Source organism: Pteropus medius, unplaced genomic scaffold (genome assembly GCF_902729225.1).
Source record: "Pteropus medius unplaced genomic scaffold, Ma_sr-lr_union100, whole genome shotgun sequence".
Classification (NCBI taxonomy): domain Eukaryota; kingdom Metazoa; phylum Chordata; class Mammalia; order Chiroptera; family Pteropodidae; genus Pteropus; species Pteropus medius.
In genome coordinates, this window is record NW_024349802.1 from 2,979,527 (window position 1) to 2,993,008 (window position 13,482).

Consider the following 13,482-nt stretch of genomic DNA (forward strand, 5'->3'; position numbering starts at 1 on the left):
CGTTAGAATCACAGCAGACGTCAGCGGGTCACGTGAAAGCCACAGGTGGTGGGTTAAGGGGGCAGGAGGACACAGAGGGGGCATCTCAGGTTGGATAAACAGTAAAATGAGAGATACACATGTCTTTCACGCTGGTGGAGACAGGGCGGCTAATTGGTAACAGCACAGCGAGGTCCCTGGCCGCCTGCTCTGGAGCGGAGGGTATGCCCTGAGGGGTCTGGGAAGGGGGATCACTAATATTTCAAGGTGTCACCTTAGATGCAGAGACAACTGACGGGCTCACTTAAGGTAAAGACTGACTTTAGCAAGGATGCTGCCCCACTGTGACCCGCCTGTAGTTAGGGATTTCATGACCAGACCACCCTGTGTGGTCACTCGGTCTCTGGGTCTGTAGGGCCAGCCAGGCGTCCCCCACCCCCGGGCTTGTCGGGTTTAGTGTGTGGCCCCTTTACTTTTCACAATCCTAAGGGAGAGTGACAGGTTGTAGGCTGGGAGGTGGGGGAGTGGCATTGGGGTTAGGAAATGGGGTGGGATCCTGGCCAGCCGAAGGGAGAGTATTTCAGGAAGTGCAGCCTCATCAGAAAAGATACTTTATTTGAAGGTATGTGTCATAATAGGTGTGACTGTCATTCAGGCAGGCAAAATTCAGGAAAATGAAAAATAATAAAAGGCTTTTTCTATGATTAAATTGTTCTACCGATACTCCAGATTTAGTAGTAATTATGAACCTCACATATAGAAAAATTTCAATTAGCTGTATGCCTGGGGAATGGAATATACTGATTAATTAAAAAACCCTTTAGGGTTCAATTGAAAGATAGCATATCTCCTCACCTTTGTAAGTACAAAGCGCATCGTAAGGGTGGTTTTCCTTTTACTGGGTGGTAGGTGCTGGATTACAGCATTCTGGAACCACGCCTTCCCGAGCAGATCGGGTACTCCAGCCTCACCTCAAGGCACCGATTCAGGTGCTGTGCAGACTGCCCAGGTCCCCGAGGCACCTCAGGACAAGGCACGGTCCCCCCAATCCTCATACCTCCAGCACTGTGTCTGTGCTGTCACATAAGCATGCAATAACCTACGAATTGGGGTTTATAGGCAGGTATTGGGGTTTAGAGTCAGCCATGTGCTCATCCGAGCCATCTACAGGCTGGCGAGTCTCAAAGCTTCCTGGACAAGGGAACTTAGGTGGCCGTCAATGACAGTCTTTTATAAGGATCCAATAGGAAATATAACACGAACACAGAGGGTTATATCCACATCCCCAAAAAGAATGAAAATGAACCAATGAAGAAAAAAAGGAAAATTAGGAAAATGGATAAAAAAAAATGAATCGGTGATTCACAGATGAAGTGCAAATAATAGACATGTGTAAACATGCTCAACCTACTAAAATGCAAATTGAAATGAGGTGTGATTTTTTTTCTGCCCACTGGTTTTGCAAACACTGTCTTGCTAACATCCAGAATTAACGATGTTTAGGCGAATGGGCGCCGCCTGCTCTGCAGGTGGGCGGGAGTGGGGAGAATATTTAGAGATGAAAATATGGCAGTTTCTACTTAAATGTAAAGTCTGTTTGCCCTTTGACCCAGAAACTGCCTCCTGTAGAAATGCCTTGCCCAGGGGAGCACACGACATGCAGGCACTCATCATCAAGGCGCAGTGTGACGGCGCCGGCCAGTGGGAACAAGCTCTTGTCCATCGCCGAGGGATGGCTGTGAATCTGTTAGGTGTATGCCGGGGGCTTTAAACAGAAGAGGCAGCTGCCTACGTGCTGACGGCCGGATTCTAGGACAGAATGCTGGGCAAAGGGGCAACTCACGCAACTGCCCTCGGGCAGTGCGGGTCACCGGTTCTGGGAGGCAGTTCTCACGTACCGACCGCTCCAACGTCGGGCCGCGCCTCACAGCAGACGGTGTCACGGGCAGTGTCTTCGCTTTCTTTGCAGAATATAAAGTGAATCTGACAAATTTGTCATCCCGGATTTATGCTATGCCAGGAGTTTGACCCTGCTGTCCTTAAAAAAAAAGCAAACGGTCTGTGTTTACGTAACTGCAGGAGTTAAAGCCTGCAGGCGGCTGTCTGGTTATCAATGGGTCGAGATGGGGAAGGAGCTGGCGGCCAAGTTCATCCGTGTTCTTCCTACATTTCTGTTTCGCTTCGCCCTTTACCAGCACGGCTCCTTGAATTGCTGGGGTGGCACCGTCCTTTGTGACCGGGGGGATGGCACCCCTGGTGGCAACCTCCAGCCTAGGAGGTGAAATCAGTGGTCAGGGCTCCAGTGCCCTGTCCTCCAAGGGCATGATCTGGGGAGGCCCCTGGGCATCACGGGAGTCCAGTCTCCCCTGGTGGTCTCTGTATCCCTCTCCCGGTGCCTCATCCTCCCTCCTGGTCCCCCGCCCTGCCCTGTGCTCTTGCCTGTGATTTCATAGGAATGGAGGTTTGACAAGATTGTTTTATTGAGTACTGCCACGCAAGAGCCACAGAGTGGGGACCCCAGAAGTCACCTCCTGGGGTGTCCCCCCAATTAAAGCACCTGCCCCTATGTTGTTTCTGGCTCATCTTTTGGAGAAACTGAACTACAGCGGAAACCTCGGGCTGTGGAGTCGGGGCCGGGTGGTGCTGGTGCTGTGACTTTGCTAGGGCTTCCGGACAAAGTGCCCCAGACCGGGTGGCCTAGACGGCGGCTTCATCGTCTCGCAGTTTGAGGGGCCAGCACGGGGACCGGCGTTCTCGGTCTGCGGAGGCATCACTCCAGAGCCACCTTCACGTGTTGTCTCTGCACACGTCATGTCCCGTTCCCTCTTTTTGCAAAGTCACGGTCTCTACGAGACTTCATTCTGGCCCATCCAGCACAGGCTCCTGTTAACTACATCTGCGAGAACCCCATTCCAACCGCAGTCACCTTCTGAGGTCCTGGGATTAGAACTTCAACATACGAATTTCGGGGAGACAACTCAGCCCGTCACAGGAGGCCTCCGCTGTGTCTGGAGGGCCCGCAGAGGTGCCGGACACCCTCCTGGCTCGCCTCAAAGGCGGAGCCTGGGTTTGGGGGGAAGGTCTGCCTCCCCGAGTGGTTGGGAACACCACACAGTCTGCTGAGAGGCACGTCCCTAATGCGGGCCATGCAACCCCAGTGAGGCACTAACCCCCCTCAGCCATCAGCTAGCCTGCCTGCCTGTCCCAAGGTCCGTGCGTGCAGGGGATCCTCTGAGGCAGGCCGGCGTGTGAGCCTTCTCCGAGGCTGTGGGCTCCCTCGGGTGCGTCAAGTTGGTTGGTCCCTGGCTGACTTGTGATGCCTCTTTGTGCCCTCACCGTCCCTCCTCCAAACCTCCTTCTTCTATCCCGCCTTCTCCCCCCATGGCCTCTGGGTGTGTCTATGTCTTGCTTCCCCAGTTGTACACACCCCCAGGCAGGGCCCCCATCACACCTAGAGCAGAAGTGAGGTGCCACTTACCTAAGGGACAGGCAGACAGACCCATGAGGAAAACGAACAATTAAAAGGGCCCACAACAGCAAACAGCATTTCGCTGCAGGCGATTTTTTTTGGGTGGGGGGGCGGGTGGGAATAAAAGGTTTTCAACTCATCCGTTTTAACAAATATAACAAGGCTCACAAAATTTATTAAATAAATACAACGAATAATAAAGTGAATGTGTTCGAATTCCACATTACGACCAGACTATCTGAAAGAGGGCGCTGGCGTAGGTCGGGGAGGCAGGTGCAGGTGGAAGGCGTGGAGGGAGGAGGATTGGGGAGAAGTGGAGCTACAGAGATGTGCCAGGCGAGGCCTAACAGGGTTTCGGGTTTTAGGAGGAAAAGCAATGTTACCAGGACTTTGCGATTCCACCTGGCCGTGGACTTCAAGCGTGCTGTCACCGTCCTTAGTGACTGCAAGCAAGGACTCTAGCAGGACCACGGGCTCCCTGGAGGGTGAGTTACTACTCCCTGCTTCCTGCCTCCTGAAGACCAGCCGAGAGCCGGAGCCAAGGCCACCCCGTGGAGGCTGTGCTCGCCCACGCCGGAGGGGCTGTGCTGTGCCAGGTCTGAGCTACATTTGAGAAGTCCTAAAATTAATTGTCTATATAAATCAATGTTTACCTCCTAATGAATGTCTTATCTAACAGGACTTAAGGCACAAGAATAAAATTAAGAGATTTCATTGAAGAAAGAGACGTAGGCTGGAAGTCAAAGATTTATCCTGGTATCGGAATGTTTGAGATCTTGCAATTTGCATATACAAAGAATTTAGCAACACTCACTGGCATTATCGTCAGAGCAAGATCAACTTGTAAATGTGACAAGAGAAAATATGAGAGTTGAAACTGGAATACATACATGTAAAGATCGCTCATAAATTAAACACGACTTAGTTAAACAAAAGTATCAGTAACCATACATTTAAAACGCAAAACATGGCGTGTCTCCAAATGCTGAAACAGAGATGTCAGGCTCATTTAAAAAAGTGTTTTAAAAACACATAAAAATACCTTTTAAAACACTGGTATGCACTGTTCATTCGTATAGCACGTGGAGAGAGAGTGAGTCAGGCGAGTCACACAGTGACCGATAAAGCGTAGATCAGAACGGCAGACTTCTGATCGCTGTCTGGCCTTTGAATGCGACCGCATGCAACACAGAACAATGCAAGGGAACACCAGGCTGTCGGCATGGGCTGTTGTTATGGACATCATGCTTTGACGGAAGGGGAAGCAGAGATCAACGTTCCAGGTTGCAGACAGGACAGCGAGCCCCGCCCCCCCCTGCCCACTGCTCACCAGGACTCTCTAGGGGGTGGGGGGGAGCGGGGGGCCTTGGCAGAGGCCACAAGGGCCTCCAGAAAAGGCAAGGCCTGCCCTCCTGGAGAGGGGGCCTGTGTCCCAGGGACAGTGGGTTCTGCCTTGTTTCTACAATGGAAGGGCCCAACTAGATGCCAGGACACCTGCAGAGGACACAGGGTGGGGGGTGGCCCGCAGGGGCAGAAGGACATTACGAATAGGGCACCGTCCCCAGGGTTCTCTGAGAGGGTCTACCTTCCTCTCCACATAAGATGTCAGTTAGACCAGTAATGGGCCTGAAGGGTTCTGGTTACGGCCCCTAAATTTGGGCCCAAATCCATGCTCGTTGACTTTGACCCCTCAGGTGGGTGACTAGGCGCCCTCATTCCAGCCAGCCAGCTGTTTCTAGAACTGGTGCCGAAGGAAGCCCTGTTCTCTCTCTTCTTCAGTCAAAGAAAGGCTTTGGGCTTGGGATTTTAACAGTGGAAACAAGTGGGCCTCCTGGCTGTCCAGCAAAGCTCCATTTCCCTCTCCCCCCCAAGCGCGTGCTCACTGCACCGAGGACAGAGAGACGCATGCAGCAGTGAGCGTGCAGCCTGGGGCTGCAGCTGGCTGACGGCAGTGACCCCAAAGTTGTGCTCTCGTCCTGCCAGCTGGGCACCTCGTCTGGCCCGTAGCGGGAGGTTCAGGGGAGTGGCAGAAGCTTGGCCACCCGTGAGCCTGGCAGTGCAAACCAGACCACCTGGAGTGCGCCCGTGCTCCCCGGTAAGCGACACGGGAGGAACAGCACCAGGAGGGCGCATGGGTCATCAGTGGAGACATCACGTAAGGCCTTCGTAGCTCTTAAAAACCAAAACCATGTACCAAAAATGCACGTGCAAGACGCTTTCAGTAATCTACATGAGATGTCTTTTCTGTATTGTGCTCATCTGCTAGGTGCCTGACGGCCATCAAAAGATCACTGCTCACTGAATCAAACTTCTCTACATTCATCCCTCCCCACCCCCCCATCTGGCAGCGGGGTTACCAGGAGCCAGTGTCAAAAGTCTCAGTAGTATTTGCATTCAAAAATAAGTTAGCCTTTAGATTAAGGAATGTTATCTTTTAATTAAATATCGAGGAGTGGGACTTTAAAAAAACGGTATAAATCTAGATTTTAAGATTTCTTTTCTTACAAACTATCTTAGCTTTGACAAGTGGTTTTTAAATACCAAAAGGCTTCTCAGAGAGTCGCAGGCGTAAAGGCCCGCGGCTGCCTGGCTGACTCCCAGGCGTGTGCTTCTTGCTTCAGCAGGCGGACTTTTGGCTCCATGTGAACATCTGCAGTGGGCAGCGGCTCGGGGCTGAGACTGGGGGACAGCGCCCCGCCAGCGTGGGGAGCTGTGGCCATAATGGAGCAGGGAGTGAGAAGCCCAGTGGATTTGATTCATTGGGTTTTATCTGACGGACGGCACAGCGGGAGTGCCTCTCCGAGCTGCCTTTACTGTCCCCAAGGCCACGGGCAGACCAGACCACCGGCATTCGCATCTCCTCCCATCCAGCCAAGGCAGCGAGGATACGGCCTTGAATAAATGCAGTTTTAGGTATCACGTACAGTCACCACCTACCCTTAATGCGTTGTAGACCTGGATTCAGGTTGCAAAGTCTTTCTTTGATCTTTAAAATGTAAAGATAAACCACGTGGGTTTGAGAGGACTTTACAAAATTCCCTACTTATATTGTGTCTTCAGGAACAGTTTGCCTTCAAAAAAAAAAAAAGCTGCTGCTCAGGACGGTAAAATCATTGAAAAGTACATTTTCAACTGATTTCTGAGTCCTCAACTGTTTCCTGCTGAATGTTTAGTATTTTGCATAAGCACACTTGGCATATTAAGATTTAAAACATTTAGAGGTGCTGAGTGTGTGAAATTAAATGATATGAATCTAATGAAAAATTAAAATATTTACTGATATTAGCAGAAATATATACATTACGGGATATTATTTGACCTTAAAACATTATTCCAGTTTTTAGAAGGGGTAGTTTAAGATGCAATAACTTTATAGCAGGTGTTCTTTAAAGCATAACAAAATATATACAAAGAAATTAGGAAGGATATTAATGTCAGCTATGAAATAAATTAACATGGTTTTTACAAAATATACTGACCGTTAAATTAAAAAATATTTTAAGGCAGGAATCTTCATTTGAAATTAGCATAATCAGAAAATATATCAATAAAATCTTGTACCACTTTGTAGCAGAATTCATACTGTTCCTGAAAAAGAAAACCAAGAATACATTAAAATGCTATTTAAAGAAATATTTGAACAATTTAATTGGGAGAAACATTCAAAAGGGAGACATAGAAAAGTCTGCTTTTTAAAATACCACATACCCTCACGCACATCAGCTTTGTTACATAATTTTGTTTTTAGGCATATGGAAGTTTCCAGATAAAGCTGTTTCTCCACGGAGAAATGCCGATGCTTAGTTTCAGCTTGGAACAGTCTGAGAAAAGGTCTTCGGTGTTCACATTTAAAGTGACAGACAACTATTTTTCGAACTGAAAAAGTCAGAGCACTGAACGTCGCACGCGATGGTATTTATCAACGCTGCCACTGTGAAAACGCGCAGGCTCTGGCCAGACAGCCTGGGCCTGAATCTCACTCTGACACTTAGGGTCTTGGGCGGGTGACCTCACCGTCCCACGTGGGGGGTGGCAGAATGTTCCTTGTGAACAGAGCGGACAGAGGATGTGGCCAGGGCGGAGGGAGGCAGGTGCGTGTGAAGTGCCTGGCTGCACAGCGGACGGTTACTATGATCAAACGCCCGACCTATCCACCATTCGCCATGCATCTTGTGCTGGGCGTTAGGCTAGGTGCTGACTTTCAAAGTAAGGTTCCAAATGCACTGTCAGACTATGTCACCAGGCCAGGCAGCACAGGCCTGAGCCCGAAGACAGCGTGGGCAGCCTCCCAGTGAGAGGAGCCGCAGTCAGGACGAGCGGAGCCAGGACAGGAGGGCGCTCGGACGCCGGCTGCTCCTGCAGAGAAGATGTATGGGCCAGACCGGGTGACCTAGGGGAGCTGGGTGTCCCTAACCATGGGAGCTTGTAAGCTGGCTCAGGCCACATGCTCTTCTTACACCGTGCTGGCTGCCGCCCTGGCCAGGCGCTCTTGCCGCTACTGACAAACTCAACGCAAACCTGCGCAGCGACCCTAAAGGCAGCGGCCACCACCCCTCTTTCCAGCGATAAGGAACGGAAGTCCAGAAAGGGGAGGGGGCTTGTCCAAGTTCACAAGGCCACCAGGGGGTCCGACCGGGGAGCTGGGATGCCAGCGTGTAGCCCAAGCATCGGAGGGTTATGTTTTATACTTAACCGCTGGCCAGGCAGGACAAACCTCACCGCTTGCCTGGGCGAAGCCCGGCATGGACTTAAAAACAGTCAGGAGAGACACTGAAGGCAGCGGCTCAGAAGTGCAAACCGAATTTCTTCTGGAGGGGGTTCCTGTGCTGTATTCATTATTACTATTTTGACCTAGGAAATCTTCCAAATCTTCCGTGGAATGGCCTGTCCCACGATGCCCTAGGAGGCAGCGGCTGGTGGGGGGCGGGGTGCGGCGTAGGCATTCGCTTCGGGACACGCTAGACACCTCTGCAGTCCCCCAGATTCTAGCAGGAAGGGCGGCCGCACTGGGGCCTGGACTCAAGGGCAGTGGGAGAGGCCCGGACACGACCCGCACCCATCTTCTCCCACTCTGCTCTCCAGGCGACCTTCACTGTCAGGCTGAGGTGGGTGGCGGAATGGGGAGCCGGCAGGCACCCAGCGTCCCCCTACCCTGGTAGCTCCCAAGCCTGTATTCACTTTGGGACGCCCTGGGGGGACCTGACATATGCCAATGGCTGGGTCGCACCCCCAGACAGTCTGCTTCATTGGTTTGAGTGGCAGCTTGGGCAGCCGGGGGAGGTGACCGCTCTCAGTGAGTCTGCCATGCAGTCGGGTGTGGACACCCTGTCCCCAGCCACGGAAGGCATGACCCGCTCTGCTCAGCTCATTCTGTCTGCCGCTGCGCTCCCCGAGACTCGAAGGCCACGGAAGGGCCTTGCTTCCTCCCTCTGTGCCTGCTCGGGTTGCAGCCATGCTAGCGTGGAGCCGGGGACAAGCCTGACACAGGAAGCCCTGGGGAAGGCCGCGCCACGCCTGCCCCGAAAACTGCTCTCCCTGGCCAGGACCGGCTGCCAGGTTTGGGGCGAGGCGTCTCTTCTGGAAACGGGAAAGTGTGTGTGTTCACCGCGGAATGGGGGAATGTCACCATGCCTCACGTGGATTCACACACACACACACACACACACACACACACACACACACGCATTGCACACACACCTCGGACAGCGTGCTGAGGTCCAGCGAGCCCCAGAGGAGAAACCGGTCCAGACCCTCAGCACATGGTTTCTTACCAGGGTCTGCACCATGTGCGGCCTCTGAAGCCTTAAACTCTTCACGGCCTGGAACACGTCGAGCAGCCCCTCAGCTTTGACTCGTTCCAGAATGTTGCTGAGCGCTATGAACGTGCCCGTTCGCCCGGCTCCGGCGCTGCGGGCGGAGGAAAAGGGCTGGAGAGAGACGCGACCTCGCCGTGGACGCGGATGCGGACGCGGGGTGACAGCCCGCACCCACCCGCCATCGGCCCACGTGACCGGAGTCTGGCACCTGCGACGTGGAGCTCCTGCAACGCTCACCCGATCACCGCGGGCAGGTCGCTCGTGGGTGGGGGCAGGACCCGCAGCATCACCCTCCCCGGGGACTCTCTCGAAATGCAAACCCTCCCTGCTCAGGTCTGAGGCCTCTGAGGCCCCTGGGCCCCTGCAGTGACCGGCCCCAAAGTCTGCCCTGTGGACCTCTGGACTTTGATCTCCGCTGCCCCACGCGTTCTAAACTCAGCCTGGGCGTTTGGGGTAGAACACGGAGGAACTCGTTTCCTGTTGATTCTAAGCGACATCCACAAAGGCACCGGGGGCTGAAAACCGAGGCGCGGGCTCCACCTGGTGGCCAGGCCCGAGGGCGCCGGGCGTCCCAGGTGCGGAGCCCTCGCGGGGCTGACGTCAGGGGCGGGGCTCGGCCCCCAGCCCAGCACAGGGGACGTCAGGCCCCCAGCCCAGCACAGGGGTCGTCAGGCAGAGCCAGAACCACCTTTCAAAGGGACACACGTCCCTCGAAGTTCAGAAGTGGGCGTGTCCCAGCTGCGCTTGGTGATTTTTTTTGATGACGTGAAAAGCACAGGGAAAAGTGTGAATTGCTTCCTGACTCCTCCCACCGAATGCACTCGCAGGAATCAGATGACACTCACGCATTTATGTAAGCTTGCGGGTGCACACGTGTGAGCCCAGGGGGGTGACCGGCCGCGCGGGACGTGCGCGGGGCGCTCACCTGCAGTGCACCGTGATGGGGTGGTTGCCCGTCTGCTGCTGCTGCTTCTGCACGGCCCCGATGAGGTCCAGCATGCCCTTGCCCTCCGCTGGGATGCCGACCTCGGGCCAGCCGTGGAAGTGGAACTGGCGCACCACGCGGGCCTGATCCTCCTGGCGGGCCAGGGGCTGCGGGGGAGGGGTGGCTCAGTGCTGCCCGCCCGCATCTCTGTCCTCCCAGAGACAGGCCTCAGGGCCACACGCCCTTTCAAGGCTCGGGATGAGCAGTCCTGAGTCTACTGGCCCCGGGTCATCCTGTGGCCGGCGTGGAGGAGAACACGTCTCCGGGCAAGCGGGCGTCTGCTGTGCCGGCCGTCTTGAGCTCTGAACCAAGTCTCAGAGGTGAGTCACCTCGCCCATGACTGGCCCACAGAGTTTCCCTTCTCTGCCAGGGAGCAGAGCCCAGGACCCAGTACCTGATTCAATACCTGATTGAAGGTCACCAGGAAGTCTCGTACGCTGATGGCTTCAGCAAGGGTATCGCTCTTTATTTCGATCGTTATGTCCCCATGAGTCACCGACCCCTCTGTTGGCCAATACTGGTAGCATTTATCCTGGGGGATAAAATAAAATTGTAAGTCTCGTAAGATATGATTTGCTGCCGTCACCTTTAACTAGATGATGCAGATTTGCTCTCAAACCACTGAGCACATTTGATCTGACCAAGAAAATAACACGACTATGCATATGCATGTCCATTAACGCCTGGTGACCAAGGGAACAGAATAGAGCCCGGAAACAGGACAGGACAGAGGTAACCCAACAGAAAAAAAGAGATCATTCAACACCTGGAGCTAGAAAAACTGGTTTTCTACGTGGGGAAAAACGTAACTGGGTCTAACTGGGTCGCTAACTCACACCCTCCCACGGCTGCATGCCCATACTTGGCTGCCTTGAACCTCAATAAAAATAAACTCAGGCGAGGACTTAAAGTCAAAAACAAAACTGTAAAAGCTTTAGGAGAAGAAAATACCTTTTCATTTTGGGGAACAGAGGACTTTACTAAACATGACTCCAAAAGAGCTAACCAACCATGACACAAAAGACTGTAACGTCAGATTACAAGAAAATTAACTCCATTTCATCCACAAACATCATTAGAGAGTGAAAAGACAGGGTATCAGTTGTGAAAAGGTATTTGCAATACATAAAACCTCTGTATTAATAGAAGATTTGTATCAAAAACATGTAAAGAAATTCTATGAATTAATAAGAAAAGGGCAAACAAGCCACTATAATAATGGGTGAAAGGCGTGAACAGGCATCTCGCACAGAGCAAACACGCCAACAACGAAAAGATGAAGTGATGCCAACCTCGCAGGAAGCAGAGAGACGAGTCCAAGCCACCAAGGAGTGATATTTAAACTATTCGATGAACAGAAAGGAAGCTGACTGACGACACTGGGAATGTGGCTGAATGATACGTCTCACAGGTGCCAGCGGCCGCTTGGGAAGCGCAACCGCTTAGGAAGGCAGCTAGGAGCTGCCTTGCAAACGCCAGCTTTCTCACACTCCCCAATGCAGCGTGTCCCGGAACACACTGCTCCTTGTGCAGCATGAGACATGTACAAGAATGTGCCTGCAGCGCTGCTTGTCAAACAACAAAGTGGAACCACGCCCGATGCTCATGAGAGAGGGATGCATAAATGGATGCAGGATGCATAAACGGATGCAGGATGCATAATTTGTGTAGTGGAACACGAGGAGACAATGATGAATGAACCACAGCTATAGGCATCAACAAAGCAAAATATCAAAAGCATCATTCTGAGTAGAAAAAACAAGTCCCAGAAGAATACATACGGTAATGATACCCTTTATATATAGGAAGAAGCAATCGAAATTGATTACCGGTTTCTGGAAACATACATGCGTATGACATAAAAATATTTTTTCAAAGAGCCAAGAACACATCTACGAGGATGGATTTCATCAAAAAGAGAAACAAAGGTAAGGGTTGGCAAGGATGGGGAGAACTCGAAACCCTTGCACAGGTGCTTTGGAAAGCAGTCTGAAGTTCTTGAAATGTCAGATAAAGTGAGTTTGCAATAGAGAGTTACGGCACAGCCCAGCAAGTCCACTCCAGGTAGCCACCCAAGGGGAAAGAAAACACATGCCCCTGTCAAAACTCAGACAGGAATGCCCCAAACGCGGTTCATAACAGCCCAAGAGCGAGACGACCCTAACGCCCCTCCGCCGATGAATGAATAAACCGAACGTGGCGCGGCACACGGTGCACCGCCATTTGTCAGTAAAAAAGAGCGGAAAACATACTCGCGTTACAACATGGTCGGACCGTGAAAACGTTACGCCACGTGGAAGAGCTCAGTCGTGAAGACGTGTTGTGTGATTCCATCTATGGGACGTCCAGGACAGGCAGACCCATGGCGTCGGGCAGCGGACGCACGGTGGCAGGGGCCGGGGGCAGTGGGGGAGGGGGAGCGATTGTTCCCAGGTTTGAGGTTACTTTGTGGGGTGATGAACATGACCCAGAATTAGACAACAGTGATGGCCCACGAGTCTATGCGTATACTAAAAACCACCGAACTGTGTCCTTTGAAAGGATGAATCGTATGGTATGTGAATTATATCTCAATAAAACTCTTTGGAAAAAGAGCAAAGAAGTCAAAACATCAATTCGGGGTAGTGGCTGCATCTTGGGGGAGCACCTAGATACAGCTGTTCTCGGCAAAGGTTTGGTTTTCGGTCGGAGAGCGGGTTCACGAGAACTTATTATGTGATTACACAAATATAACACAGGACGGCCACGGGTGGATGTCTGGGAAAAAGGGGAGCATTTAAGTCATTCGGTTCCACCAGGACGATATCCATTAGGTGCACGCATCAAGGCCCACGTCTCTATGTCCTGAAAAAAGTGAATACGTGTCTTTTCTTCAATAGGTTGTCATCAAATTTGTCATTGTGGCAAACACAGAATGATGGAATCTCAGGGCAGGTTAAATGAAATGCAGGCTAAGGACAAAGCCGGAGTGGAATCATAGTTACCGCCCCCCCCAAAAAAAAACAAAACGGCGGTGAAATGAAACCTTTGCAGTTCCAACCTCTGTCCCCGCTCAGTGCTTTCGGCTCGGCATCACCACTGACAGCAGGTGGGACATTCGTGTGATGCTACGGTCACCCCAGGGTGGCTGGGCCTCAGGGTGCACAAGCCGCCCCTGCAGGCCCGGGCTGGGCGGGGGCCCCTGACCTGCTCTCTCTCCTGGACCTCCGTCAGCATGACGACCGTGTGGCACT

At 52.4% G+C, this 13,482-nt stretch overlaps 1 protein-coding gene across 1 annotated transcript in view; it reads right to left on the minus strand.

The window, feature by feature from the left end:
• Positions 1-4,182: 4,182 nt before the first annotated feature.
• PTPRE (protein tyrosine phosphatase receptor type E) overlaps positions 4,183-13,482 on the minus strand; it is a 128,994-nt gene continuing 119,694 nt past the window's right edge. The window contains exons 16-20 of the mRNA XM_039835924.1: positions 13,436-13,480; positions 10,656-10,781; positions 10,190-10,356; positions 9,220-9,355; positions 4,183-7,036 (exon numbers count right to left, since the gene is read on the minus strand). Coding sequence (XP_039691858.1) covers positions 6,962-7,036; positions 9,220-9,355; positions 10,190-10,356; positions 10,656-10,781; positions 13,436-13,480 — 549 coding nt within the window. The 3' untranslated portion in view covers positions 4,183-6,961. The remainder of the gene's footprint in view (positions 7,037-9,219; positions 9,356-10,189; positions 10,357-10,655; positions 10,782-13,435; positions 13,481-13,482) is intronic.